Here is a 27,860-nt window from a genome sequence, read left to right on the forward strand (position 1 = left end):
GATGGGGGGGGGGGGAAACGCGCATCTCGAGAGCGGCAAACCCACAGCAAGACCTCCCGCGCGTAAACGGCCGGAGGGGTTGAGAGAGTCCGGCGCGACGTCTTTCCTCCCGCCAAGGACGGGCGCGAGCCTTTGCCGCCCCCTCCCCTCCAACTCCCTCCGCCGCCGAGGAACCCGTCGGACCTCCCCTCTCCTCCACATGCGGGGGGGGGGAGAGGAGGAGGACGCCCCCCCAGATAATGATTAATAGCCCCGCGGGGAGGGGAGGGGAGGGCGCGAGATAAAGGCGCCTCGGCTGCGGGGCAGGAGCCCCACTCTCGTCCCTCGCCGCCGCCACCATGAGCCCCGGGCCGCCGCTTGGCCTCCTCCTCCTGCTGCTGCTGTGCGGGCCGCTGCGGGGGGCTCCGGGCGAGGGCGCGGGGACTTGGGCCCGCTTCGCCCAGCTGCCCTCCCCGCAGGACCAGCTCTTCCTGTACGACGCCTTCCCCGAGGGCTTCCTGTGGGGCGCCGGCACGGCGGCGTACCAGGTGGAGGGCGCCTGGCGGCAGGACGGCAAGGGCCCCTCGGTGTGGGACGCCTGGGCGCACCGCGGCGCCGCCGCTGCCGCCGGACCCCCGGGGGGCGGCCCCGGCGGGGCGGGCGACGTGTCCGCCGACAGCTACCACCGGCTGCAGCGCGACCTGGACGGGCTGGCGCTGCTGGGCGTCTCGCACTACCGCTTCTCGCTGGCCTGGGCGCGCCTGCTGCCCAACGGCACGGCGCCGCTCAACGGGGCGGCCGTGCGCTACTACGCGGCGCTGCTGGCCGGCCTGCGGGCCCGCGGCGTGGAGCCGGTGGTGGCCCTCTACCACTGGGACCTGCCCCAGCGCCTGCAGGAGGCCCACGGCGGCTGGCAGAGCCCGGCCCTCGTCGCCCGCTTCCGCGACTACGCCGAGCTCTGCTTCAGGCACCTGGGCGCCCACGTGCGCTACTGGCTCACCCTCGACAACCCCTACCTCGTCGCCTGGCACGGCTACGCCACCGGCCGGCTGCCCCCCGGCGTCAAGGGCGGCGGCCGGGCGGCCTACAGGGCGGCGCACAACCTCCTCAAGGTAAGGAGGGGCTCCCCCGCGCGCCCTTCTCCCCGGGGCCCCTTCGCCCCCCACGGCGGCCAGGGGCGAAAGCGCACGGTCGCTTTAATTCTCAAAACTCTGCATGGCAACTTATTGTTGAGTTTTGAGAATATGAATGGGGGGAAAGTGCCTCTAAAGAGTGGCAAACCCCATGCAAAACCTTCCATGAATAAATGGCCTAAAGGTTTTGCATGGGGTTTGCCACTCTTTAGAGGCACTTTCCCCCCATTCATATTCTCAAAACTCAACAATAAGTTGCCATGCAGAGTTTTGAGAATTCAGAGGGGGAAATGTGCATCTAGAGAGAGGCAAATCCAAGGCAAAACCTTCCGTGAATAAAATATATAGCCTCCTTGGATCCCTGTTTTAGCCAGGATCGAACGCGCGTCCGGCGAAACGCGTGCCTTCGATCCAGGCTGGATCCTGGCTGAAACAGGGATCCGAGGAGGATGAAGCGGCCGTGCGCTTTCGCCCCAGGTCGCGTCCCCCGGAGAGTTTCCCCGAGGCTTTGAGCCTTGGAAGCCGCGGCGTTCTGTGCAAGCCTGCAAAGTTGCCCCAGGATGGGGAACAGGAAGGAAAGCTAGCAGGGAAGTAGCAGAAAAGGGCAGGAGTCCAGTAGCACCTTAAAGACTAACAACATTGGTCCTTGTGGGTCATCCAGGCTGTGTGACCGCGGTCTTGGTATTTTCTTTCCTGACGTTTCGCCAGCAGCTGTGGCAGGCATCTTCAGAGGAGTAACACTGAGGGAAGGTGTCTCTCCTTCCTTCAGTGTTACTCCTCTGAAGATGCCTGCCACAGCTGCTGGCGAAACGTCAGGAAAGAAAATACCAAGACCGCGGTCACACAGCCCGGATGACCCACAAGGACCAACGAACTCTGACCGTGAAAGCCTTCGACAATACTAACAACATTATTTTCTGGCAGGATATGAGCTTTCGTGAGCCACCGCTCACTTCTTCAGACACAGCTAGAATGTAGAGGAGAGTGAATTCAGACAAGCATTAGTATGTAAATGTTAACAGTACGGAAATGTGAATAGCAGGCGTGATGGGATTAGGTGTGGTATGCAGAAGAGTCTGTGATGTCCAGGGGAGAGATGGGTGTGGAGAAATCAGCATTGGTCATGAGCCATGAATGCAAGGTCTTTATTCAGCCCAGGTAAATGCATTGACTTTAGTTTGAATCAGGGAAGGAAGCGGACAGGTGAAGGAATCCAAGCCAGACGCTCAGAAAGAACATCTCCAAAGCCCTTCCTAGAAGGCGCCTGCCCAGAGCTGTTGCCCTCTCATCGCCCTTTAGTAGGGTTGCCAGCTCCGGGTTGGGAAATACCTGGAGATTTTGGGGGTGGAGCCTGAGGAGGGCAGGGTTTGGGGAGGGACTTCAATGCCCATAGAGTCCAATGGCCAAAGCGGCCAGTTTCTCCAGGTGCACTGGTCTCTATCAGCTGGAGATCAGTTGTAATAGCAGGAGATCTCCAGCCACCACCTGGAGGTTGGCAACCTTACCCTTTAGTGAGACAAGATAAAACCACCCTGTACCTGTTATAGTGTTTGGTAATCAGTCTGAGGAATGCCTTGCCGCAATTTAGGAAAGTTTTCCCTAATCTCAACCTTCGCTTGTGTCTTCCAGCATGTAGTCCCCTTTCAGTCCATTCCAGGCATCTGAGTTAAGGGTGCTGTCACACATGGCACTGGCAACTAATGCACTTTTGATGCACTTTGCAGCTGGATTTTACTGTGTGAAACAGCTTGCAAATGATAGTTAAAGTGGATTGAAAGTGCATTATTCCATTTGTGTGAAGGTGCCCCTAGGCGTCAGAATGAGGAAGGAGGCCTGAACTCTGATATTTATAAATGAACCACAGCTATTGCCTCAATGCAAGGAGCTTTAAGCCTGTTATAAATTGCCTGTGTAAGAAAATTGATGAATTATTTTTAAACATGTGCTGTAAAATACTCCATGGAACTAACACCTCAGTATTAAACCCATTTTAAAAATAGTTGGCTTCATAGGTCTGTATAGCACTGTGTCATTGCTTGTCCTGTCTGGATTTGTTTAACTAAGCTTATCATTGCCCTGCGGGTACCTCTGGCAACATGCACCTTAATCGCTCCTGAGTTTTGCTTCTGGCAAATTATAATTGGGATGACCCGAATGTAGATTGCTTACGGGCATGGCCTAATTCTTTACAGGTGCATGACTGGCACTGCAGGTTGAACTAGATTGATTTTAGGTAACTAAAATTTATTTATTTTTACACTGCAGTCCTAAACAGAGTTACACCCTTTTATGCTCATTGATTTCAGTGGACTCAGAAGGGTCTAACTGTGTTTAGGATTGCACTGTCTTTTATCTCTTCCTTTAGAACGAAAATACTTGCTAGCGAGGGTGAATTTCATGAGCGAATATGTCATTAGAAAGTGAATCTTCAGGGTGATTCTTCAACTATGTTTCACACACATATCATAGTTTATTATTTAATGAAATGTTTGCCAACCTTATTAGTAGATTATTCATTTCCACTTCCTGCTGTATTTGACTTATACATTAGTAATTGCAGTTTGTCCTTAGGAATGTATTAACTCAAGGGTCCCCAACCTTTTTGAGCCTACACCTGTACCTTTGGAATTCTGACACAGAGTGGTGGATAAAACCACAAAATGACTCCCCAAAGAGGTGGAGCCAATTGCAACATGTCAGGGAACGAGGTTATAAATAGCTCTAATAGTAACTCTTTAACATTTCAGAATCACAGGGTGCCTTTTAAAACAAACATATTGCTTTAAAATATTTTCTTGTATTCATACATACTTTCAGTCACGCAGTGAAGATTCTTTTGCTGAGGTGGCAGCTGCTGCCAAGCATCATTTCTAAAAACCTGCACAGCTAGTTAGATTTCCACAGGCCAATCAGAAGAACCATCTGGCCCCTCCCACTTTCTAAAAACACTTGGTGGCAGGGTTGCCAACTTCTAAGTGAGGCCTGGAAATCTCTTGGAATTACAGCTGGTCTCCAGACTATAGAGATCAGTTCCCCTGGAGAAAATGGCTGCTTTGGAGGGTGGACTGTGTGGCATTATACTCTGCTTTTCCATAAACTCTGCCCTCCCCAGGCTCCACCCCCCAAATCTCTAGGAATTTCCCACCCCAGAATTGGCAGCCCTGTTTGGTGAGTACCACATTGTGGATCCCTGTATTAACCACTCAGCCTACAGGGGATGACTGTGAGGGAGCCATATAAAGGATTTGCTGTTTTCCCATACAGGCATTTGCCACATGCTGCTAACACACCCAGGGTCAGCAGTACTAGCTGATCACTTCAGAGCTAAGCAGCAATCTTTTAGTCTCCTACAACTGGCATTTTAGGAGACGATTTTTGCCTGCCTCATGTTGTCAAAGGAAGGATGGGATAAATAGGGCTGTTCTTTGGGATGGCAAGACTAGGGCAGCTTGCTCATGACAGGTACAGCAAACAGGCAAGCTCTCTGAGCTGTCATATGATGAAGGGCCATTCCTGCAACAGCCCATCATTTCTTGAGCAGCAGGGTAGGTTGTGAGGGAAGGTCCTTGGTGTTGAGTGGCATCAACCATCCCTTAGTTGGGGGTTTGGCATCTCCAGACACAGCCAAGGATAAACAAGACCTCCAAAAATCACTGCTCGAGTTTGGAGCCAGGGTGGAGCTGTTCAAGTGACAGTAGCTGCCACAGGAAGAAAGTAGATTCCTTTGAAATGTGGTGTTGGAAGAGAGTGTTACGGATACCATGGACCACAGAACAACAACAAATCAGTGGGTTCTAGATCAATTCAAGCCTGAACTATCCCTAGAAGCTAAAATGACTAAACTGAGGATATTGTACTTTAGTCACATTAAGAACATAAGAAAGGCCCTGCTGGATCAGACCAAGGCCCATCAAGTCCAGCAGTCTGTTCACACAGTGGCCAACCAGGTGCCTCTAGGAAGCCACTAACAAGACGAGTGCAGCAGCACTATCCTGCCTGCGTTCCACCGCACCCAAAATAATAGGCATGCTCCTCTAGAGAGAATAGATATGCAGCATGACTAGTATCCATTCTAACTAATAACCATGAATACCCCTCTCCTCCATGAATATATCCACTACCCTCTTAAAGCCCTCCAAGCTGGCAGCCATCACCACATCCTGGGGCAGGAAGTTCCACAATTTAACTATGCGTTGTGTGAAAAAATACTTCCTTTTATCTGTTTGGAATCTCTCACCCTCCAGCTTTAGCAGATGACCCAGTGTTCTAGTATTATGGGAGAGGGAGAAAAACTTCTCCCTGTCCACTCTCTCCAAACCATGCATAATTTTATAGACCTCTATCATGTCTCCCCTCAGCCGCCTTCTTTCCAAGCTAAACAGCCCTAAGCATCTTAACCGCTCCCCATAGGACAGTTGCTCTAGTCCCCTAATCATTTTGGTTGCTCTTTTCGCACCTTCTCAAGCTCTGTAATATCCTTTTTTAGGTGTGGTGACCAGAACTGTACACAGTATTCCAAGTGTGGTCTCACCATAGATTTGTACAAGGGCAGTATGATATCAGCAGTTTTATTCTCTATTCCTTGTCTAATTATGGCCAGCATGGAATTTGCCTTTTTTACAGCAGCCGCACACTGGGTTGACATTTTCATTGAGCTATCCACTACCACCCCAAGATCCCTTTGTTGGTCTGTTACTGCCAGCACAGATCCCATCAGTGTATATGTGAAGTTGGGATTTTTTGTCCCAATATGCATCACTTTACACTTACTCACATTGAATCTCATTTGCCATTTTAATGCCCATTCTTCCAGTATGCAGAGAGCCTTCTGGAGCTCTTCACAGTCCGATTTTGTTGTAACCACCCTAAATAATTTGGTGTCATCTGCAAACTTGGCTACTTTACTGTTTAAACCCAACTCCATTATGAGAAGACAAGAATCACTGGAAAAGGCCATCATGCTAGGAAAAGTGGAAGGCAGCAGGAAAAGAGGAAGACCCAACATGAGATGGATTGACTCTATAAAGGAAGCCACGGCCCTCAGTTTGCAAGACCTGAGCAAGGCTGTTAACGATAGGATATTTTGGAGGACATTGATTCATAGGGTCGCCATGAATTGGAAACGACTTGATGACACTTAACACACACACACATACACCTGGATAGATATGGATTTTAAATCATATGAGTTGAATGTAACATGAGTATTGCTTAACCCACATATCAAGAAGAATTTATACACTATACATGGCTTGTATGTGTGTTCACTGAAATTTATGAACAGGGTTTATTCCTCCTGGGGGAGGGAGTCCCATTATTTATGTCAGGCAGCCAAAAAGCCCCTCTTGTGAGTCTCCAGAAAACCCCCCTCAAAGTACAGGGCCTTACATTATAAGCCACTCTGAGATCCTACAGTGTAGAAAGGCAGTTAATAAATGTTTTAAATCTGACAAGGCTTGCCGTGACCAGGTCATTGATGGGTGACACTGGTCATGTTTGTCTGATGCAACTTATGTCTTCTGCTGTATTTCACCTGCAGGGTGATAGGGAGCAGAAATTAGTTTGCTCAGTCTAACTGCGGAGAGTGTTTGCACCGAGGACTGAACAGGAGCAGTTTGGATTTAACAGAATTGGTTTTGGAGGGCAGAATTTAGGTTAGCACTGCTGGCCTGCGTGTTTTGCTTCTGACACACACATGAAGCTGCCTGATACTGAACCAGACCCTTGGTCCATCAAGGTCAGTACTGCCTACTCAGACAAGCAGTGGCTCTTCGCTGTCTCAGACAGAGGTCTTTCACATCACCTTCTGCCTGGTCATTTGAACTGGAGATGCTGGGGATTAAATCTGGGACTGTCTGCGTGCAAACCAGAGGCTCTTCCGCTGAGCCACAGCCCCTCCAACATAACCCCTTCTCCACCCACATCTCAACCTGTAAATTTGATAAACGGAATATTCCAAAGTTCCTTAATTCTCCAATGCTGTCCCATCCAGAGCAAGCATACCTTGAAAAGGTTATCCTAAATGTAAATTTTTAAATTTACCTAAATTTTGGGAAAGAAGTGTATCAGTGATTTCATTTCAATAGTAATACAGTTTGACTCATTTAAACTAGCCCTTGGAATCTCATATTCATGAATCACAAAGTCATTATTTTAACTAGCTATCATGCTTGGCCATTTCACAAATAAAATAAACCTACCCATGCATTGTAGCAAGTGAAAATGATTTCCCTTTATATTAAAAATTAAACCTTAATCAAACTGTTTTTACAAATGTCTGATATGCAAACATGACTGTGCTCTTTACATATTTTGTGAAGCCACATGTAGGTTTATTTGGATTTTGAACTCATCGTTTCTCCAGATAAGTTATTTATTATCAGGATAAGTCATCAGACAAGATCAGGTTTCATGAAAACAAGTTAATACGGCTGTATTCATTACCAAGGTCTGAATTTCAACAGACTTGTTTATTTTAGTGCCCTGGTTGTATTTTGTGGTAAAGTTTGTTTTTGGGTTGTTGACCTAGTTAGGTATAAAATTACTTTGAACCTGGCATTCATAACATACTGGTGTCAGAACATAGCACACAATTTGGGGTAGGTAGGTGATAGTATGCCCTGACATGGATGGCCCAGGCTAGCCTGATCTCGTCAGATCTCAGAAGCTAAGCAGGGTCAGCCCTGGTTAGTATTTGGATGGGAGACCACCAAGGAATACCAGGGTTGCTGTGCAGAGGAAGGCACTGGCAAACCACCTCTGTTAGTCTCTTGCCATGAAAACCCCTAAAAGGGATCACCATAAGTCGGCTGCGATTTGACAGCACTTTACACACATAGGTGATAGTATACTCCTGTTTTTAAATTATTTTTAGGGCCTGGTTTCTCTACCATAGTGATTCTCTTGGCAAGTTTATTCTTACGTTTTCTGGCTTATTTGACTCAGTGCCCTGTTTGATATACTGAGCAATAACTATATCCAATTTATTTTCCCCCAGGCTTCTGAAAGGCAAACTCCATGCTAGGGATTATTAAGAAAGAAAGGAAAATAACCGAGATGATTAAGAGGTTGGCACACCTTAGACTAAAGAGTTGTGTCTTTTAAGTTTCGAAAAAAGTGACTAAGGATTGACATTTTTTTGCCGTCATGACAGAGACTTATAGAATGGATAGAGAACATTTTTCTCCTTCTTCCATAATATATCAGGGGTACCAGATAACAAATGGAAATGCTTCTTCAATCAATCAGGAACTTTAATACGGTCCAAGACCAGCAGATAAAAATATATATATGGAAATGCTCCTTTGCTTAATGAGCAATTAAACTGTAGAATTTGCTGCCAGCTCATGTAGTGATGGGGATGAGCATTGATGCCTTTAAAGGGGGATTAGACAGATTCATGGAGGATGGGTCCATCAATGGGTATTGATGATACAGTGCAGTCCTAAGGACACTTTCCTGGGAGTAAGCCCCTTTGAATAGACCTGAGAGGGATTCTGAGTGGACCTGTTTAGGATTGCTCTCATAATGACTAAAGGGAACTTCCGTGTCCAGATAGAGTTAAGCCTCTGCATACTTGTTCTATGAAGTGACATCAGGATGATGCCTTGGTCTCTATATTTTGTTTTTCAAACCTTCAGGACAACTGGTTGCCCAGCTGGTAAAACAGGATGTAGGATTAGATGGACCACTGATCTGGCTGGTCTAATGGCACATCATACAATCTTAGTAACTGTAACTTGCTGGAATGAATTTGGGTTGGTTTTTGGATAAGAAATAGAGAAAAATGCGTACCATTTAAAATGCGAACATTTTAAAACATAATATTTATTTATTTAGAAAATTTCTGTGCCAGCCCTCCAGGGAACCTGTCCAAGGTGGTTTACAAAATAAAACATAATCTATCACGAAAAGTTACTAAAACCCAGCATTCAAGAACCCAGCACATCATAAAACACATAGCTTCTTCAAATGAGTCTTAAGCAGGCTAAAAGTAGACTATAAAACAGTGTTTTAAAAGCCTGGATAATTAAAAGCCTGGGTAATCAGAAATGTTTTGGTCTGGCCCCTAAAGTACAGTAGCCTATACACTAGGAGAACCTCAAGGGGAAGGGCATTCCACAGGTGAGGTGCCACCGCTGAAAAAAACTCTGTCTCCAGTCGCCACCCACCTTACCTCTGCAGGCAGGGGCACGAGAGAAGGGTTTATGAGGAATACGTTAGCTGATGGGCTGGACTGTAGTTGAGGAGGCAGCCCTTCAAGTACTCTGGTCCCAAGCCATTTAGGGCATTAAATCTAAAAACCAGCACTTTGAATTGTACCCAGTAACAAATGGGCAGCCAGTACAGATCTGCTACTAGGATAGAGCAGAGGACAAGTACGAGTAGCATTGTTCTTAATGATGCAATTGGACTAAGGCCGAAAGGACATTCAGTGGTTGACATGAATAGATGCAAAAGGAAAGTCCAAAGTGGTTCAACGCATATGAAGCTAAAATGACTAAACTGAGGCTATCAAATTTTGGTCACATCATGAGACGAAAAGACAGTCATGCTAGGAAAAGACAGTCATGCTAGGAAAAGTCACTGGAAAAGACAGTCATGCTAGGAAAAGTTGAGGGCAGCAGGAAAAGAGGAAGACCCAACTGACTCAATAAAGGAAGCCACAGCCCTCAATTTGCAAGATCTGAGCAAGGCTGTCAAAGATAGGACATTTTGGAGGACTTTCATTCATAGGGTCGCCATGAGTCGGAAGCGACTTGACGCCATTTAATACACACACACACACACACACACACACACACACAGAGTACAGGTCTCTCAGTAATGGGGGTCATACAGTCCCAGTATCCCACCCCTGATAGTAGCCTGGCTGCTGCACTGTGGACTAACTGAAGTTTCCATCGCTTCCAAGGGCAGCCCCAGCATAAGAACACATTACAGTAATCTAGCCTGGATATAATCACAGCATGGATCACTGTGGCCAGATCATGTTTTTTGAGGAAAGCTGTAGCTGGCAAAAAATGGTGCATCATTTTGTAGCATTGTCTTCTTTTCCTCTCTGTTTTCTGTTTCATTTGTAACATCTTTAAGTCTGTGTGTTCCCTTGTTATACATTTTTTTGTCAGCTCTTGTAATTTGGGCACTATAGTCTTCCAAATGATTTATTGCATGACTGATTAGGTTAATTATCCATATTCTGATTCTTGTGGCTTTTCAAGCATTACAGATGATAAATATGCATAATGAAACCAATAAAATGAATGCAGATTAAGCAGTGTAATGTCCTGTATTGTGTAATGAATGGTGACAAGTTTTGTATATTAACAAATTACAGCAACATTTGTTGGCTAAGACTTAGTTATCAAACCTTTAATAATCAGAGGAATATAATGTAAAAATGTCTGCAAAATCTGATTTTTAAAAAAATAGTAAGCTTTTTAATATTAAAGCCTTGATTAAATGAAGTTGGTACAGATAGAAAAAGTCTGGCCAGCATGGCTAGATTTTCTGATGTACCCAGGAATACGATTGAGTGACTTATTTTAACATTTTAGTGGAGAGAATGATTTTAGTAAAGGAGAGCCTTCCATTGAAGGATTACTTTAAAAATGTCTGCTGGTCTTTCGTCCTCACTACACCTTGCAGGAAGGGATTCTGTTAAGTAAGTGTAGGGTAAGAGCACTAAGCATACAAATACAAACCTTAGTAGAACATTGCAGGGGACTCACTGTAATAAAGAAATAGCCATCAGAATGTTTGTTTTTTACAAAGCTAGCTGCTAGACCTTGGCAACAGGTAGCAATGGATTTTTTCCCTGGAAGAGTCATTGAGGCAATTGGTTATTTCTCCATATATATTATACTTCTGTTTTAAACACAGATTTCATAATAACCATGTCATTTGAAGGTCATATTTGGCAGACATGGAGTCCCAGAAGCCTTCCTCTTCACAACGGTCCTCAGTAAATCTCTGACAAATTTTTAAAGAATTGGATGACAAATATGACTAGTTCAGTTTTCCTCTGAAAGCAATAGTTACTTGGCTGGCCTCAGGCCAGTATGTGAGTGCTCTACAAGGCTTCATTTTTGTGTGTATTTTTCCTGGAAGGAAATTGACAACATAAGCAGGATGGAAGCAGCAGAAATTAGGAGTGGGGGGACCATTTGACAAAAAAAATCCACTAGTGGTATAAATGTAATAGTTGACAGATAAAGTGAGGTAGTTCCTGTCTGAATCTATGACCAAACTTTGCTCCTTTTTGCTTCTTCCTCTTTTAAATTGTCATCTGGGAAATTACTGCAGGTAGTCACCAACTTTTATCTACACTACAGCGTATGTAAGTCTGTAAGCCTTCAGTAGTACCTTCCGTGTTTAGAGTGTTTTCTTTCAGATTGCCTTTCAAATGCTGGTATAATTTCAGTGTACCTGTTTTCTCAAAATTGAGTACTGTCTTAATCATCCCACATAAAGTTTAACTGTGATTATCGGGGAAGTAAGGTTGTATAATTTGGTATTATTGACTTCACTATAAACCTCCTTTACGAAGAGATTTATCGTCCTACACAGTTTCCAACCACTGTAATAATTTAACTTCTGTGTAGGCGTTTTTCTCATACACATTTTTCTTCACATTTGAAGAATGTACACATTTGAATTCTACAGAGCAATGAGCTTACTTAAAAAACAACTGGTTGCATAGCGCTACCAAAAACAAAAGCTACTTGCTTCAAGCAGATAATTACATCCAGTAATTACATTACCCTTTCTTTCCACCCACCTAGAGGACTGAACTGAACATTTGTCTGTTGTGACTTGTTTTTCTTGTAGTCAGGTGACAGTTGTGGAGAACTTCTTTCCTAACTGGCTCAGGGTACAAATGGGATCAGGATCACAGTCCATTTTGTGGTAAAGAAAGTTTAATACGGTCCAAGACCAGCTTAAAAAACATACCAGATATACATACATAACATAACACATATGAAAGAGTATCAAGTGCGAGCCCCTATAACATCTTACAATCTCTCACTCATAAAAGCCGTTATGCGCATAATTTTAAAAATATTACATGTTTGGAATTAGCATAAATATAAATCTAAAATCGCTCAACCATTAAGTTCGACCCATGCACTCCTGATCCTCATAACTTGCCACCCAAATTTGGCCACTTTAAAAGTTATCTCCATATCCTTGTCTGGGAGCATGTTAGAAAGACTAAAAGCTCTGGATCGCCCTGGGAGGCCCGATAATACAGAAACAATGGCTTCTCGTATCTTGTTATAGATTTTGCATTCAAACACAACGTTCTCAAGGGTCTCAGTACTCCCATCAGAGCAGGGGCATAATCGTCCTGCATATGGTATCTTTTTGTATCTCCCTTCCACAGTCCATGTTGCTGCCTCTGAATTTAGCGGATGTGTCATCAGTCCTGCAGGGCAAATAATACCCCAGGGACCATTGCAGGATGGGAGTGGATTTCCTTAGCTGAGACTGGGGTGGTGGTGGTATAAATTCTCCATTCTCCTCTCCCCCATCCGTTTTGGCTCCTTTTACTGTTATTTTATGCGGGAGAGGGCAAGTCTCTCCATTTCTGCTGGTGATGGAGCTGTAGTCGTGGTGAAGTAGCTTCAGGAAAATAGCCCCCCCCCAATAAAACAGAGTGTGGCTACTGCTTGGATTTCGCAGGAAGCCCATGAAACTTAGTTCCCCTTCCCATTGCCATCAATGCAGCCTCTCCATCTTCTCATTTCCTTTATGCTCCTCTCAGTGCTTGTTGGAAATGTAGCATGTGGTATGGGGTAAGGACAAAAGTCTGAAAGAGAGAAAGAGGATCAGAGAAAGGGGGAGGAAGGAATGTGAAAGAAAATAGTAGAAGGAAAAGGGCAAAAGAGGACAAAGACAAGAAGGGAACTTGAAAAGGGATAAGGAAGGAGTGTGCAAGCAGTCAAAATATCAATAATTTAAATAGATGAGTTTACATTTGAGGAAGGGTGTTGGATTTTCCCCGGGCCCTTCCCTAATTAATCTAAGTTCCAATTAAATTAACTATTCAGGGACAAGTATGGAAGATTTCAGTTTTTGAATGGGGCCAAGAAAGTTTTCAGGGCAGCATGAAAGCAAATGCCACCAGGAGTAAATTTTTAAAAAGAGAAAATTACTATGTTTTGTTTCTATAAGTGTCATTACCAGCCTTGAGATCTACAGATAGAGTGGATAGAAGTTAAAATACTTTTTCTTAAAGCCACAAGAACCATTGTTGAAGAATTCGTGATGTGTAAGTTTTAGACTAAATAATCATAAAATGAAACCTAATGAAATAAAATAGTTCTTCTTTTCCTATAGGCTCATGCCAAAGTCTGGCACCTTTACAACAATAATTTCCGAGCAACCCAAGGAGGTCGAGTGTCCATTGCCTTAGGTTCTCACTGGATAGCTCCTCAAACGATGACTAGAGAAGATATAATGGACTGTCAGAAATCTCTGGACTTTGTATTGGGCTGGTTTGCTAAGCCTCTGTTTATTGATGGAGACTACCCTCAGAGCATGAAGGATAATCTGCCCTCAGTGCTGCCAGAATTTACCGAAGCAGAGAAGAAGTTTATTAAGGGAACAGCTGATTTCTTTGCTCTGTCCTTTGGAGCTACACTGAGTTTCCATCTTGTGGATTTTGCCATGAAGTTCCATCAGCAGGAATCACTCAACTTGAGGCCTCTTCTTTACTGGATAAGCAAGGAATATAACAAACCCGAGATCTTCATAGTGGAGAATAGCTGGTTTATTTCGGGACGCACCAAGACAGATGACAGCAAGTATATGTATTATCTCAAAAGATTCATTATGGAAACTTTAAAAGGTAAGGATTGTTGGTAATATTATTATTATTTCAATTTTTTTTTCTGACACAACTGTTAAGGGGAGTATTCTCATTGTGTCCATTAAATATATTCTCCAGAAGCTAACCCCAGTGGGTATTTAAACATTTATCCAGGTGTTCATTGCAGAATGAGGTTCCAAAAGAACTGATTTACCTTCCTCTGGGGCTGCCAACTGCTTTCAGGCAAGCGTGGATAATGTTTTGTTGATCTAATCTGCTGTCGATGGCGATGAAAAAAAGTTAGCCATTTACTTGGATATAACCTGGAGATGTGTATGTATATGGCTTATGCGATTTGCAGTGAATCGCTTCTGGAAGAAGATAGCCAGTGATTAGCTTTAATGCTTCAGATAGCTGAGTAAATATTTGTCAGATAAGAATATATACACACCAAGTCTTTCTCTGTCTGTCTCTCTTGTTCTCTGTGTGAGTGTACGTAGGGTTACTGGGCTTTGCTGGATGCCCTGTGAGGATGCAAGAATTCATTTCCAGTAATAAAGAAATGGAAATAACTGTTACTGCAGCCTTACTTTGCTTTCACAGCAATTTTGCAAAGTAATGTTAAAATCACATATATCCCTAATATGCTGTGAGAAGAAGTAGAATGCAACTTTCTCCTTTAAAATAACAAAGCAACCTAAAAATATATATTTCCCCTTATGCCAGTGGTAATTCTTTTTTCTAAAACCATTCTGATGGGAAACACGAATAAGGCTTTTATGAGCTCAACTTGGATTGGCTGCAGATTGTTGTTACTACTTGCACATTAGAGTAGACATTGTTAATCTGAATTACAGTAATAGCAATTGCACTGATACTATAAAATAACTGGCATCATGAGGTAGTGAAATAACATACTTTTACTGAATCATGTATCTTGTTTTAAAAATAGAAGAGTATATATTTAGTTGATTGCAAAGGTAATGCATTTCAGTAGACAACTGAGTTATGTATGAAGAAGAGTTGGTTTTTATACCCTGCTTTTTTCTACCACAAGGGGTCTCAAAGCAGCTTGCAACAGGCACCTTGTGAGGTAGGTGGGGGTGAGAGAGTTCGGAGTGAATTGTGACTAGCCCAAGGTCACCCAGCAGACTTCATGTGGAGGAGTGGGGAAACAAACCCGGTTCTCCAGATTGTTACGCCAAGCACAGGGGTCTCCTTTTATTGGGGGAAATTAGCTGGAGCCTAGATAGAGCTTTGCAAGAGGCTGGCTTGGGGATCTTTGAACAAATTTATGCATCAGATGAGCAAACCAATGAAGGATTCCCAATAACGAGGCTTTTATGAATTTTGAGGATTTTATTAAAAGTAATAAAATTCTTTGCACACCTGGCTACACAGCACTGTTCCATCCTTTGCACACTAGCTCCAGTGCTGAACACCTTGTGGGGTTTCCCAGGGTAGCTTAGGGCCTATTCAGATATCTCAACAAGATTAGATTCCACCACACTTAACCACAACACCAGGTTGGGTTTGAAAATCAGCTTACCAATTAAAAAAATTGAATTTTGTACTGTTTGGAAGTTTGCATGCTATTTCACCAATAGCAAGTTGCCTTCCCCCCATTATGATAAAGGTAATAGGTTTACTATCTTGGATAAGTTTTTACACAATTCATCAAAAATTAGGCACATTTCTGTATATCAGTATATCTGTGGGGCCAGGAACAGAATTCCAGCTGCCCAAGAAACAGGAGCAGTGGCAGGGCTGGTAGGCAATTTCAGATGGAGCTTGGGCAGTGAAATTCAGAGCCAATACTAGCTGAACTATAGATGTATGTGCCATAAGCAGAAAGCAGTAACTAATAAAAAGGGCAGAGCAAGTAACTTAACAAGAGTAGCCAAGTGACAGGTTGTCACATACTGCTAGGAATTTAGAAGTGAATTCCCCTTTGTGAGATGATAGGAAACGGGCTTGTCTTGGGGAGTCTGCTCTTTTATCTATCACTTGAGCCTCTTTGAATACGTAACTGTGTGGCCCCCTTGCTCTGTCTCTTCCAACATCATGTGTGAGAGTTTGAGCATGCCATTTCTGAGCATCTCCCTTATCTTTTTCTCTCTCTTTAGAGCCATTTCTCTTTGTGCACCTATGCATATCTTGCTTTTTGTAAGCCTCTCTTTTGTGCTGTCATGAGCGCATGCCAGTTCTGTATCCTTGAGTTAAGCCCAAAATTGCGGGGGGGGGGGGGAAACTACGTGAAGGGATTATGATGTGTGTTCAGTAATTTTCCAGCAAAGATATATTGAATCATAGAATCATAGAGTTGGAAGGGACCACCAGGGTCATCTAGTCCAACCCCTTGCGCAATGCAGGAATTTCACAACTACCTTCCCCACTCACCCCCAGTGACCCCTATTGGTGGCTGACCCTTATTGGTGGCTTTAGGCAAAAAGTCTTCCTTATCTGTGAAAGTGGATAATCATTCTGAGCTCTGTTGCTTCTGCTACCACCATCTGGTTCACCTCCAAGTAAGACCACACTGCCCATCTTGTTGCTGCCACTTCTGCTTGCGGATGGGGAGAGGTGAGCCAGGTGAAAACAGGGAAGGAAATTTAGGCCCAGGTCACATTCAAGCAACCTTCCAAGATCTCATCTGCCTTGTCTTTCAACCCAGATGAGGAGAGCTGCTGCAAGGGAACCCCTGAGCCCAGATTTCCTCTACAGAGATCTCCATTACAAGGAGCATGGTTGTGGTGGGTGGGTTGAGTTTGGGTCCCTGCTGTTATTCCATTTTCCTGGCCTGCATGCTAAACTAGGTCAACATGCCAGTGCTAAAACTCTAGCTGAAAAAGGAGTGACCCTGTGGAGCCACCCACCATAGGGCATAGCGAGAGTTGCCAACCTAGGTGGAGACCTGAGATCTCCTGGAATTACAATTGATCTTCAAACTGCAGAGATCAGTTCCCCTGGGAAAAGCGGGTGCTTTGGAGGGTGGGGCTCTATAGCATTATATCCTGCTGAGGTCCCTCCTCAAACCCCGCTATCACCAGGCTGCACCCTCAAATCTCCAGGAATATTTTAACCCGGAGTTTCTAACTCTAGACATAACTGGAATTTGGTCTTCACCCATTTGACACATATGTGCAAGTGAGTGCTCTCACATAGGCGTGCAAAAAAAAAGAATAAAGGTAATTAAAGATGTAGTATGTAAGAGACTGCAAGATTTGAAGGGTGATGGTTTCCCACAGAAAGAACCTAGAGAATCAGGGCTGTCTGATGAACAGCATTATTGGAAAGATAAGCAGAAATGGCCTTGGGGGAGTCAGCACATGTGCTGTAGTGGTTAGAGTGTCAGACTAGAATCCGGGAAACCCATGTCTGAATCCCCATCCTGCCATGGAAGTTTGCTGGGCCAGGTCACTCTCAGCCTAACCTGTGTCGCAGAGGAGAAAATGGAAGAGGGAAGAATGATGTTGTAAGCTGCTCTTGAGTCCCCATTGGGGAGAAAACTGGGGTACAAATAAATAATCCTCTCTTCAAGGAGTATCACAGTTTGCACGTGCAATCACTATTACATGACACATTTTTTCCCCTTCAGACTTCTCCGCTGAAGGAACAGCTTGTTGCAGAACAACTGCATACCCAGGAGATGGGGAGGTCTGTGGCTAGTGGGCCCCGATCCCAGGACCAGGCTCTGCTTTGTGTCTCTTCTTCATTGTCAACCCAGCAACTAGCAGCTCTGTAGTGTGATACTATCTGTGCTGACTTTGAACTTTCCTCATGGGATCAGTTGTACTTTCTTCCCTACTTCTTGATGGGAAATCCATGTGATTATATTGTTTCTTAGATTTCTGCACTTTTGGGACATAGGGCTAGAAATTAGATCTTAGGTTTGTGTCCTAATGCAGGCTGAATGCCCTCGTTCTTTGTGTTGGCGGAAACGAGTAGCGTTAAGAGGCACTAGGGAAAGTGTCACATGTGACCGCGTGACAGTGTATCGTGTGTTCTCACAAAAACAGAATGTGAAAGAAAATGTGTACATTGTTGTTATGATTTGAAGGCAGCCTTAAAATTTAAAACTGGTATTTTGTGCAAGTAATAGAATTAATTTGGTTTTGCAGTTTTTTTTAGATGATGAATAGGAGGCCGATAAAGCCAAAAATTGATGTGGGGGTTGGAAGGTGGATGTCAACATGACTCTTATGAGTAGTCAAGAGAGAAGTGACAGGGAAAGGGGATAATGGTATGTAGCCATGTCACTAGTCTGTTCTTTGGAATTTCTTGAGTAGAAACCTTGCTGGAGCACAGGGGAATCATGTGATGCTTTGGTAATTTAAGAATAGGCTCCATGGCAGACAGAAGCAGGAAGTCGTGGCAACACTTCCATCCTGCTGACAAACAGACCATAAGGAAAGGGACCTTAGGGACTAAGTGGAAGCAAAATCATATGAAAAGTGCCGTCAAGTCACAACTAACTTATGGCTACCCTGTAGGGTTTTCAAGGCAAGAGATGTTCAGAGGGGGTTTGCCATTGCCTGCTTCTGTGTAGCAACCCTAGACTTCCTTGGTGGTTTCCCATCCAAGTACTAACCAGGGCTGACTCCGCTTAGCTTCTGAGATTTGACAGGATCAGACTAGCCTGGGCCATCTAAAATCATACTCCCTTCTAAAACAGGGGGGCACACTGTCTCTTTGTTGTTGTCAAATCACAACTTGGTGGAAATGGAACAGCTTCTAGTATGAGAGGGGTAATGCCAATGGCATCGGAGTTTAAAAACCATTGTAAAATGCTCAAACAATTGTGTATGTTTTCCACAAAAAGTACAACTGTTCACATGTTTGCAGTGCATTTTACAAGATAATATATAATTTTATTTATTTATTTATTGTTTCCTTCTCAGCTATTCGATATGATGGAGTTCATGTCATTGGATACACGGTTTGGTCACTCATGGATGGCTTTGAATGGGTCAGAGGCAACGTTCGAAGGGGTCTGTTTTATGTTGACTTTCAAAGTCATGATAAAGAGTTGATGTCAAAGTCTTCAGCACTTTTCTACCAAGAAGTGATACGAAAAAATGGTTTCCCTCCTTTACCAGAAAACCAGCCGACAGAAGGGATTTTCCCCTGTAATTTTGCTTGGGGAATTATTGAACATAATCTTCACGTAAGTCAAATTACAGAACCAAATCTTCCTTTTCATTTCCTGTGAAATGAGATTATCAAACATATTTTATTACAGCTCAGTTGGGTGCTTCCTCTGGCAACACATTATCCTTTGGACTCTTTCAGGCATTTCATGATGGTCATATAACATAGTGTCAGTCTTCAGAGTGTGCACAATTTTCTGGGCAAAAAGTAGCTGTTGAACTACTAAATGCAATATTGTATTACTTTAACATGTTATCATTCTGGCTGATAGATTAGAAACAGCCCACATTCTATCCTTGGGCTGATCAGGTGGTCATGGAGATAGACACAGGATATAGTTTCTGTGATCCTTGCCTTTCCAATTTCTCCACTCTCGCTATTGATTACCCTTACCTCTTCTTTTCCTTTCTTCCCTTTGTTTTCTACCTGATTGTTCAAATGTCTGCTTCTTGAAGCAGGGATCTTTCCTTTAGGCTTATGTTGTTCCGTAAAATACCATGCATGTAAATGATAAATACAAACAATGATTAGGGTTGCCAACCTCCAGGTACTAGCTGGAGATCTATTACAACTGATCTCCAGCCAATAGAGATCAGTTCACCTGGAGAAAATGGCTGCTTTGGCAATTGGTCTCTATGGCATTGAAGTCCCTCCCCTCCCCTTCCCTCCCCAAACCCCTCCTTCCTCATGCTCTGCCCCAAAAACCTCCCACTGGTGGCGAAGAGGGACCTGGCAACCCTACCATTGATTGCTGTTTACTATTAAAAATATCAAGGCATAGATCTCTTATGTAATTAAGCCCCGCCCCCAACTACATTGTAAAGAAGATGTAATGTTCTAAAATTCAGTTTTTAGATTGCACCCAGGATAGGACTTTTTGTATTGATTTCCTGAAAGAAAGGTCCTTGGGTTTTCAACATAGTTTTTTTTTTTTTTTAAAGAGACAAAGTCATCTTTACCTGGCACTATGCTTGGTGCACTAATATCCATACAAATTCTGCAGCCGTTACTCTCCTGGCTCCCAACAGATTGAAATAGGAAACAGAGCTGCTGCCTCCCAAGGCCGAGATTAGTAACTTCAGCAAAGTTACTCACCCAGTTCGTACGAGAGAGTTTTAAAACAACTTTCCAGTTTGCAAATTCTTCACTTCATAAGGGCTCTTAAACATTTTGTGCTGCAGGGCTGAGGCTGCATGATTTGCAGGTGCATCATTGTGGAAAAACATTTCTGACAGCATTCCCACAGTGCTCGTGGAAATGCATGCTTTACTACTCTATAAGGGATAATTCTCCAGAAAAGCTATTTCCCTCTGACATGATGCTTTTTATTGCTGTCCCTGTGAGCCCAACACTGAACTGTCAAGAAGAAACAGCAACTGCTGATTAGCAGCTCTGTTGGAATTCCACAGAGCCTAGAGGGGCTGGTTCACATGACCCTCCCGTGGCCGTATTTTGGAGTGCATTGGCATTTAATGTTTGGTCCATATGACGTTAATAAAGCAGAATGACAACTTGAGAAAATAACTGGTAATAATAATAAATTATAACCAGGGCAGCAATATTTTCAGTGCAGCCCTAAGCAGAGTTACACCCTTCTAAGCTATTGACTTTAGTGGAGTTACAATGGTATAACGTTGCATAGAGCACATTCCTGAGTGGAGGGCCGAAACTGCTTAGGAGGCAGCGTGACCCCACTGCCAGTGTAAGCACCTCTTATTTCGTGATAACAGGCACTTACACTGGCGGCGGGGGGCAGTTTCGTCGACGCCTGGGTGCTGCAGAGCTGCACATAGTGACTGTGCAGTCTATCTGGGACATAAATCCCAAAAGAAACATGAGGTGCTGGTGTGTGGGGGCATTCCCGGGGTGTTTCTGGGGGTGGAGCTGACGTTAGCCAGCTTCCAAAGCCCCTCCAGACTGGGAACGCCCCCTCCAGTAACAGAGTTGCTGCACCAGGTTTTTCCTGGTGCAGCCTCACTGTTCTCTATGGGGAAAATGCCCAGTTTTTTTAGTTTTTAAATTTAAAAAGGCTTTTTAAAGCCTTTCAGTGGTTGGGGAACTTCTTTGGAGGCGCCACAGCAGTGCCTCAACCACGCTGTCTCCGGCTGCTGAAAGGCTCAGGAATGGGCTGCCCGGGTTGCACTGTTACTCCTCTAACCAATTAAATTAAAATGTTTTAATAGGCTAAAAGTTGTGCCCAATTAATGGGGAAGCAGATTGTTTTTTAATGGCTTATCATCATCATGTTATTGATTGTTAATGGCCAAAGGGTGTTGCAGTCTTGACATATACAATACAGCAGGAGTCCCCAACCTTTTTCAGCCTGTGGGCACATTTGGAATTCTGGCATGGCATTGGGGGCACAGCAACAAAATAGCTGCCACAAAATTGCTGCTGCAGAAGTCGGAGGCAGCCACAAAATGATTGCCACAGCTTAACTTCAGTAACACAGTACAGATCCTTGTGCTGTGGTGGCAACTACTGCTGAAGCAACATTTAAAAAATCTGCACAGCCGATCAGAAGCTTGCTGGGCAAAAGCCCTACCTGGCCCCACCCACTTCCTAAAAACATTGGTGGACACCCAAAAAGGTGTCTGTGCATGGCACCACATTGGGAACCCCTGCAATACATAATTAAAAGTAGAATATGAGAAGCATACAACCACATAGACTCCAAAATATAAAAGCTTAGAATAAGAAGACAATAAAATCCAAATTTCCCCCCACGAAAACAAATGTAAAACTTTGACAAATACAGTATCTATTTCTTCTCTCCCAACAGTTTATAGTTTCCCTTATTATTCTATGTAGCTGGAAGGAAAAAGATCTATACTCCCATAAATATTGGATATTCAACCCAAGCATGAGAGACGCTATGCAGGCAGCAGATATTGCTATAATCTATGATTGAGATTACCCTAAAATATGTAAAGAAGTATAGAAATATGAAATCTGTGAATGTACTGAGATAATATCAGCAGACAATAATCAGGTTCCTGCAAAATCCAGACAGTTACTTGAGTTTACCTGTTTATGTTTTCCCCTTTGTGACAAATTGAATCTTTCCATTTATTCTCCAGATTGATACAACTCCATCCCAGTTTCTTGACCCCAAGGTTTATGTTTGGGATGTCCATCGAACCAAGACCCTCATTAAAGTTGAGGGAGTTGAAGCCCCAAAACGCAAGCGTCATTGTGCTGATCTTGCTGCCATCAGACTTCAGATTTCTTTACTTGGAGAAACGCACATCACACACTTCTATTTTTCATTGAAATGGTCTTTGATTCTCCCTTCAGGTAACCTGTCTTATGTTAACCACACACTCCTGTTTTATTATCAGTGTTTTGTCAGTGAACTACTTAGAGTTAATATAACTCCTGTGGTCGCTTTGTGGAAGCCTATGGGTGAGAATCAAGGACTTCCTGTTTCTCTAGCCAAGCATGGTGGGTGGGAGAACCCTCTGACGGTGCGTGCCTTTGAGGAGTATGCAAGACTTTGCTTTAAAAAGCTTGGCCAGCATGTCAAATTCTGGATCACAATAAATGAACCTTACACAAAGAACCTGACGTTCACTGCAGCTCATAATCTACTAAAGGGTCATGGTAAAGCCTGGCACCTTTACGATAAAGAATTCAGGAAGACTCAGAAGGGTAAAATATCGATTGCCTTGCAAGCTGACTGGGCTGAACCAGCCTGCCCCTTTTCGGAAGATGACAAAATGGCTGCTGGCCGAGTTTTGGAATTTGACTTTGGCTGGTTTGCCGAGCCCATCTTTGGAAAGGGTGACTATCCAGATGTGATGAGACAGTGGCCTTACCAAAGAAGCAACAGAGACATGTGGGATTTCTACTTACCTTACTTCTCAGAGGAGGAAAAAAAGCTAATTCATGGTTCATTTGATTTTTTTGCTTTAAGTCACTACACCACAGTACTTGTGGACTCAGAAAACGAAGACCCAGAGAAATACGATCAAAGGCTCAAGGTCCAAATGCTAAATGACATCACTTGGCTGGAATCGCCCAATGGAAGTAGAGTAGTGCCTTGGGGGTTGCGCAAAATCCTCCAGTGGGTAAAAAGTAAATATGGTGATATACCAATTTACATCGTAGCCAATGGGATTGATGACAAGCCAGATGCGGCTGAAGACAAGCTGAGGATATATTACATACAGAATTATATCAATGAAGCTTTAAAAGGTAAGGGTCCTAAAAAATCTGATGTACCTTGAGATTCCAGTTTTATAATGTGTTTTCTGAATTGGTATGCTTGATAGGTAATGGTTACTGGCTTGCAGATGGAAAATCCAGGTTTCACAAAGACAGCAGCAGTAGCTTAGAAGCTGCTGTGTCCTTCCAGGTGTAGACTGTAGATAGACTGAGGCACTTGAAGCAACATTTCAAAATAGAACAAACATACAAAACAGTGTATCCTTTTTGGGCCTAGTGTACTCTTCTCACCCAACCTAATGACTTGTTTGTCCACCACAAGTCCCTCTTTCACGTCTATGTCCCCTCCCCCACAGCAGTTTCCCTTGGAGTGTCCCCACTTGATCTCTTCTTTGCTTCTCAGCTTTGAGTCCTAGAAGAATGCTTCTTATTATGATTCCTTCTGCACTGGGTGTTGCCATCTTCCTTTCTGTTCTTCTTTCATCTCTTGCTGTTCAAATAGGCAACAGGACATGTAGCCAAAGCTGTGCTAAGAACCTGATGCCATGTTGCCATGGAACCAGAACTTATTGCAATGTTTTGCTCTAGATAAACAATGAAGACCTCCCCCCTCTCGGAGAAAAAAATATATTAAGGCTTTTTGTGCTCAAGACCTCTGGTCAGATGAGCCTGAAATAAAAGGAAAGGAATATTAAGGCTTTATTGCAAAAAGGGAGATCACTTCAAAAGGTAACTTCTGAGGCTGGCCTCTTTACAGGGTCTGTTTCCTTCTGATGGGAGTGAACACCGAAGACTCACAGTGTCTTTTAGCAATTCTGTTAATTTACAAATATGTACATGGATAATAGAAAAATACACGGGCCCCAAGACAGATAGTTCTGGAACAAGGGCCCCCAACGTGGTGTCCCATGGGTGCCATGGTGCTGACATCTGCCAAGTGCTTTAGAAAATGGGTGGGCCAAGGTGAGACTTTTGCCTGTCAGGGATCTGATTGGCTGTGCAGATTTAAAAATATAAAATTATTGCTTTGGCAGCTGCTGCCACCACAGCACAAGGATCTTCCCTGTGTGACTGAGGGTACACTGTGTGTTGTTTAGGGGTGTGCACCATTTCTCCCCGGAATTTTTTGGGCTTGGATTTAATAGTCCTGAAATTTTTTGAAAAATCCAGAAAAAAAGCCGAAATCCCACATCAGTATGGGTTTTCCTTCTGGCTTTTTTTTTTTTTTTTTTTTTAGAAAATTCAAATTTTTTTGGATCTATTAAACTTGAACCCGGGAAATTCCATGCTCCCTCCGAACTCCATGTGGACTTTGGAGACGGGGGCACAGAGATGAATGCTTGGCCTGGCCTGGCTGAGCCCAGCCCAGCATTCAGCTCCATACCACCTGCTGCCTCCAAGACCTAGCCAGGCAGCAGGTAAGCGAGGGAGAGATAGAGTGAGTGAGTGGGGAGAGGCAATTTCTCCCGTCTTTTTAATAATGGTGGCGGGGCCGAAATGGCCTGGATCCACTTTTTGCTCTCTTAAATTACTGCCATTTTTTTCCGGTTAGGCTTTACTGAATGCACAACCCTAGTGTTGTTGGCAGACTAATTAACACAGAAAAGGTGTACATCTGATAAAGTGTAGATAAAGCTTTATTCAGGAATGAACAGACTTGATAGTAAAGAGGAGAGGCAGAGATAGGATTCTAGCTACATCACTAGCTGAGAGAGAGAGAGGGGAGTGGAATTTCCGAAAAGAAGCAGGATATTGCCCTAAGAGAAGCAATCTGGAGGCAGACAAGGAATGACACTTAACAGGAGAGAAGGTGCTGACCTGGCTTTGCAAAGCAATTTGGAAAGAGCAGATGTTTGTGTTATTAGCTTATGAAATGTCATAACAATTTCTGAGAATTAGGAATGTTGTTTACATATGTCTGTATAATTGCTAAGATGCCTACTAACGAGTGAGATAGATTCTGGTGATGACCCCCAGAGGTCAGCGCCGCCTCTCTCCCCTCTGCGCAGATGAGATTGTTGTTGACAATATTGTTTTTATAATGAACAATATGTCATGATTCAGATATTCTCTGAGTTTCATATTTGAGTCCACTCAGTCTGAACCAAGCAGGGGCTTGGAGATTTCCCCCCACACTGACCTCACTATCCTATCTAACGGCCCTCTTGCTGCTCCCTGCAGGGTCTTATTTTCTTCTTTGTACACCAGACATTATCTATTCCAACAGGTGTATGCAAAACAATATTTTAAAATAATTTGTCCTTTTGAGAAGGCTTCCTGTTAAGCCGTGCTTCTGCCTGAAATGTTGAAGAGTTACTATTAGAGTTATGCATAACCTCACTCTCTGACATTTTGTGGTATGCTGTGCCTCCTGCAGCAGCCATTGGTTGGTTGTGCCCACAACCATGTGTTTGAATTCCAAAGATGCCCGCAGGCTCAAAAACAACGGGGACCCCAGTTCTAGCATGTAAAAAAGAATCAGACTCCCAAAACAAATTATGAGGCTTTGATGTCCCAGTCTACCAATGCCATGGAATTGACGTCAAGTCACCTGTACATTCAAAAGTAACTATTCAAATTCTGATGACAGTTTTAGTTGGGCCCCATGCTTATCTTCTGCATTTTTGGGTTGTGTGCAAAATGTTGTAGACTGGGCCTCTTGCATTTTATGGCTTTTTAACACTTCTCAGAATATTTCCTTTTGTGTGTTTATGTAAAACTCTATATATAATCTATATTTGCTAACTACGGATTTGCTTTATGCGTCCGATGAATTGGGCTCTAGCCCACAAAATACTATAATAAATTGGTTAGTCTTCAAGGTGCCACATGACTCTTTTTGTTTATTACCGCTTTCTCTTGTAATTTGCCACCTTTTGGTCTTAACAGGTAGCCGTTGAAGGATGCACTTCGTTATACACTTAATCCCATAAGAATTTGGTCAGTGAACACATTTTTTGTGGCGACACCATATCAGTTTTAAGAGACATCTTCATTGTTAATGTGAAGGCAACACGCCTAGGATTTCAGCAGTGTATGATGGTTTACAGGACTGTTGTTTAAACAGGCACAACACTAATTTCTTTCCCTCCCTTCCCTCTTATTTTGTTCTGTTTTGCAGCCTACACCTTGGATAATGTCAACATCCGAGGCTATTTTGCCTATTGTTTCATCGATAGGACTGATCCTAAATATGGCCTCTTCCATTACATTGTCAACCGGTATGAGCCAAGACCTTCTGTGAAGCATTACAGGGAGATAATTGACAAGGGTGGCTTTCCAGGCCCAGGAACCCCAGAACTGCTTTGCCCAGAGGAAATTGCCCTTGAACCAGACTATGGTGCTTTCCAGCCCAGAAGATCTTTTCTTGCGTTTATCTCTTTTATATGTTTTGCTTTCATTGTTACTGTATTTATGATAATTAACTATTCCAAGAAGGTTGACAAAAGATACAAATAGCACTGGTCTTTTGTAATACCATGTTTTGATTACTGTTGCACTATAAAGCTATTTATGCTGCCTAATGCTGTAGAGCACTAAAAATGAGTATGGATTGTGTCCATAGATCTTGCACAACTCCTCTGTGTGTTAGCACTTGTGACTTGTAGGAGCTCTTGGCTTGCTGATATTGCTGTACCCCTCACCGCATGTTAAGTGCCATCCAGAGCAATCTGTGCGGAGCTACCGCAGTATAAGCCTATTAATTTGAATGGGGTTAGACTGGAGTAACAGTAATAGGTTTGTACAGCTGATGGACCGAATGTTTCTTTTCATACAGCCTGTGAGCCCAATGACATGTTACAATTTGTACAAAATGTCCCTGGAGAGGGCTATTTGCTGCATGGGGGGAATGTTGTGGTGGCTGCACATGTAACTATGGGGCTCTTTTGGGTTGGGAAAGCACCAGATCTGAAATGGGTCCCTTTGCACTTGGAAAACAAGTTCCCCCCATTTCTGACATCTGACTGTCAGAGAAAGTCAGGTCAAGTGAACCCAAACTGTATGGGGTATTTTTCACGGTGGATTTTGCTTCGGTTTCGAATCAGAGCAAACAATAAACTGATTTAAATAGCTTTTTCATGGCAGCGCAGATTCTCCCCCCCATCCCGAGGCATTTTCAATTTTTCACGGGAGAAACAGCGCACTTCTCTGCGCTGCTTACGTCTGCTGCCGCTCATGACTCACCGCTACAAATCCGCCTAATCCCGCCCACTCTTCCCATGATCCTGTGTGTGTGTGTTTGGGGGGGGGGGCATCCTGAGAGCAGCAAATCCAAGCCAAAACTCCCGTCACCCTTCTGAAGAGGGGCAGCCAGTCTGCTTTGGGTCTCCCTTCTGCCGGTGCGATGCTGTTAGAGTGGCAACTCCCCCAGCCAATCACCGTTCTTGGGGGAGGAGAAAGGAGACGTCCCGGGAAGCGAAGCAAACATTTTTTCATGGGCATCCGAGCAACAAAACGCTCTTCTACTGGAAAGTACGGCTCAGAAGTGGTTTGGATTGCCTCTCTTTTAACCCTGCTTATTTTGCTCAGTGGGGGAAAACACGGATCTGCAGTGAATAACCAAAAATTTGCCTCCGACGCAAATCAGCATCGAAACAGCAGCAAATCTCCGTGAA

At 43.9% G+C, this 27,860-nt stretch overlaps 1 protein-coding gene across 1 annotated transcript; it reads left to right on the top strand.

The window, feature by feature from the left end:
* The first annotated feature begins 338 nt into the window (after positions 1-338).
* Positions 339-26,703, top strand: KL (klotho). The gene is made up of 5 exons (XM_056858562.1): positions 339-1,091; positions 13,455-13,965; positions 18,828-19,093; positions 22,158-23,274; positions 26,366-26,703. The coding sequence occupies exons 1-5, from the start codon at positions 339-341 to the stop codon at positions 26,701-26,703; spliced, it is 2,985 nt and encodes a 994-aa protein (XP_056714540.1).
* The last annotated feature ends 1,157 nt before the right edge of the window (positions 26,704-27,860 follow it).

This window comes from Euleptes europaea, chromosome 12 (genome assembly GCF_029931775.1).
Source record: "Euleptes europaea isolate rEulEur1 chromosome 12, rEulEur1.hap1, whole genome shotgun sequence".
Classification (NCBI taxonomy): domain Eukaryota; kingdom Metazoa; phylum Chordata; class Lepidosauria; order Squamata; family Sphaerodactylidae; genus Euleptes; species Euleptes europaea.

Coding starts and splice junctions, on each gene's coding strand:
- KL (XM_056858562.1), top strand. CDS start 339: ATGAGCCCCGGGCCGCCGCTTGGCCTCCTCCTCCTGCTGCTGCTGTGC. Junction 19,094..22,157: donor TTATTGAACATAATCTTCAC/GTAAGTCAAATT, acceptor TTTATTCTCCAG/ATTGATACAACTCCATCCCA. Junction 23,275..26,365: donor TATCAATGAAGCTTTAAAAG/GTAAGGGTCCTA, acceptor TCTGTTTTGCAG/CCTACACCTTGGATAATGTC.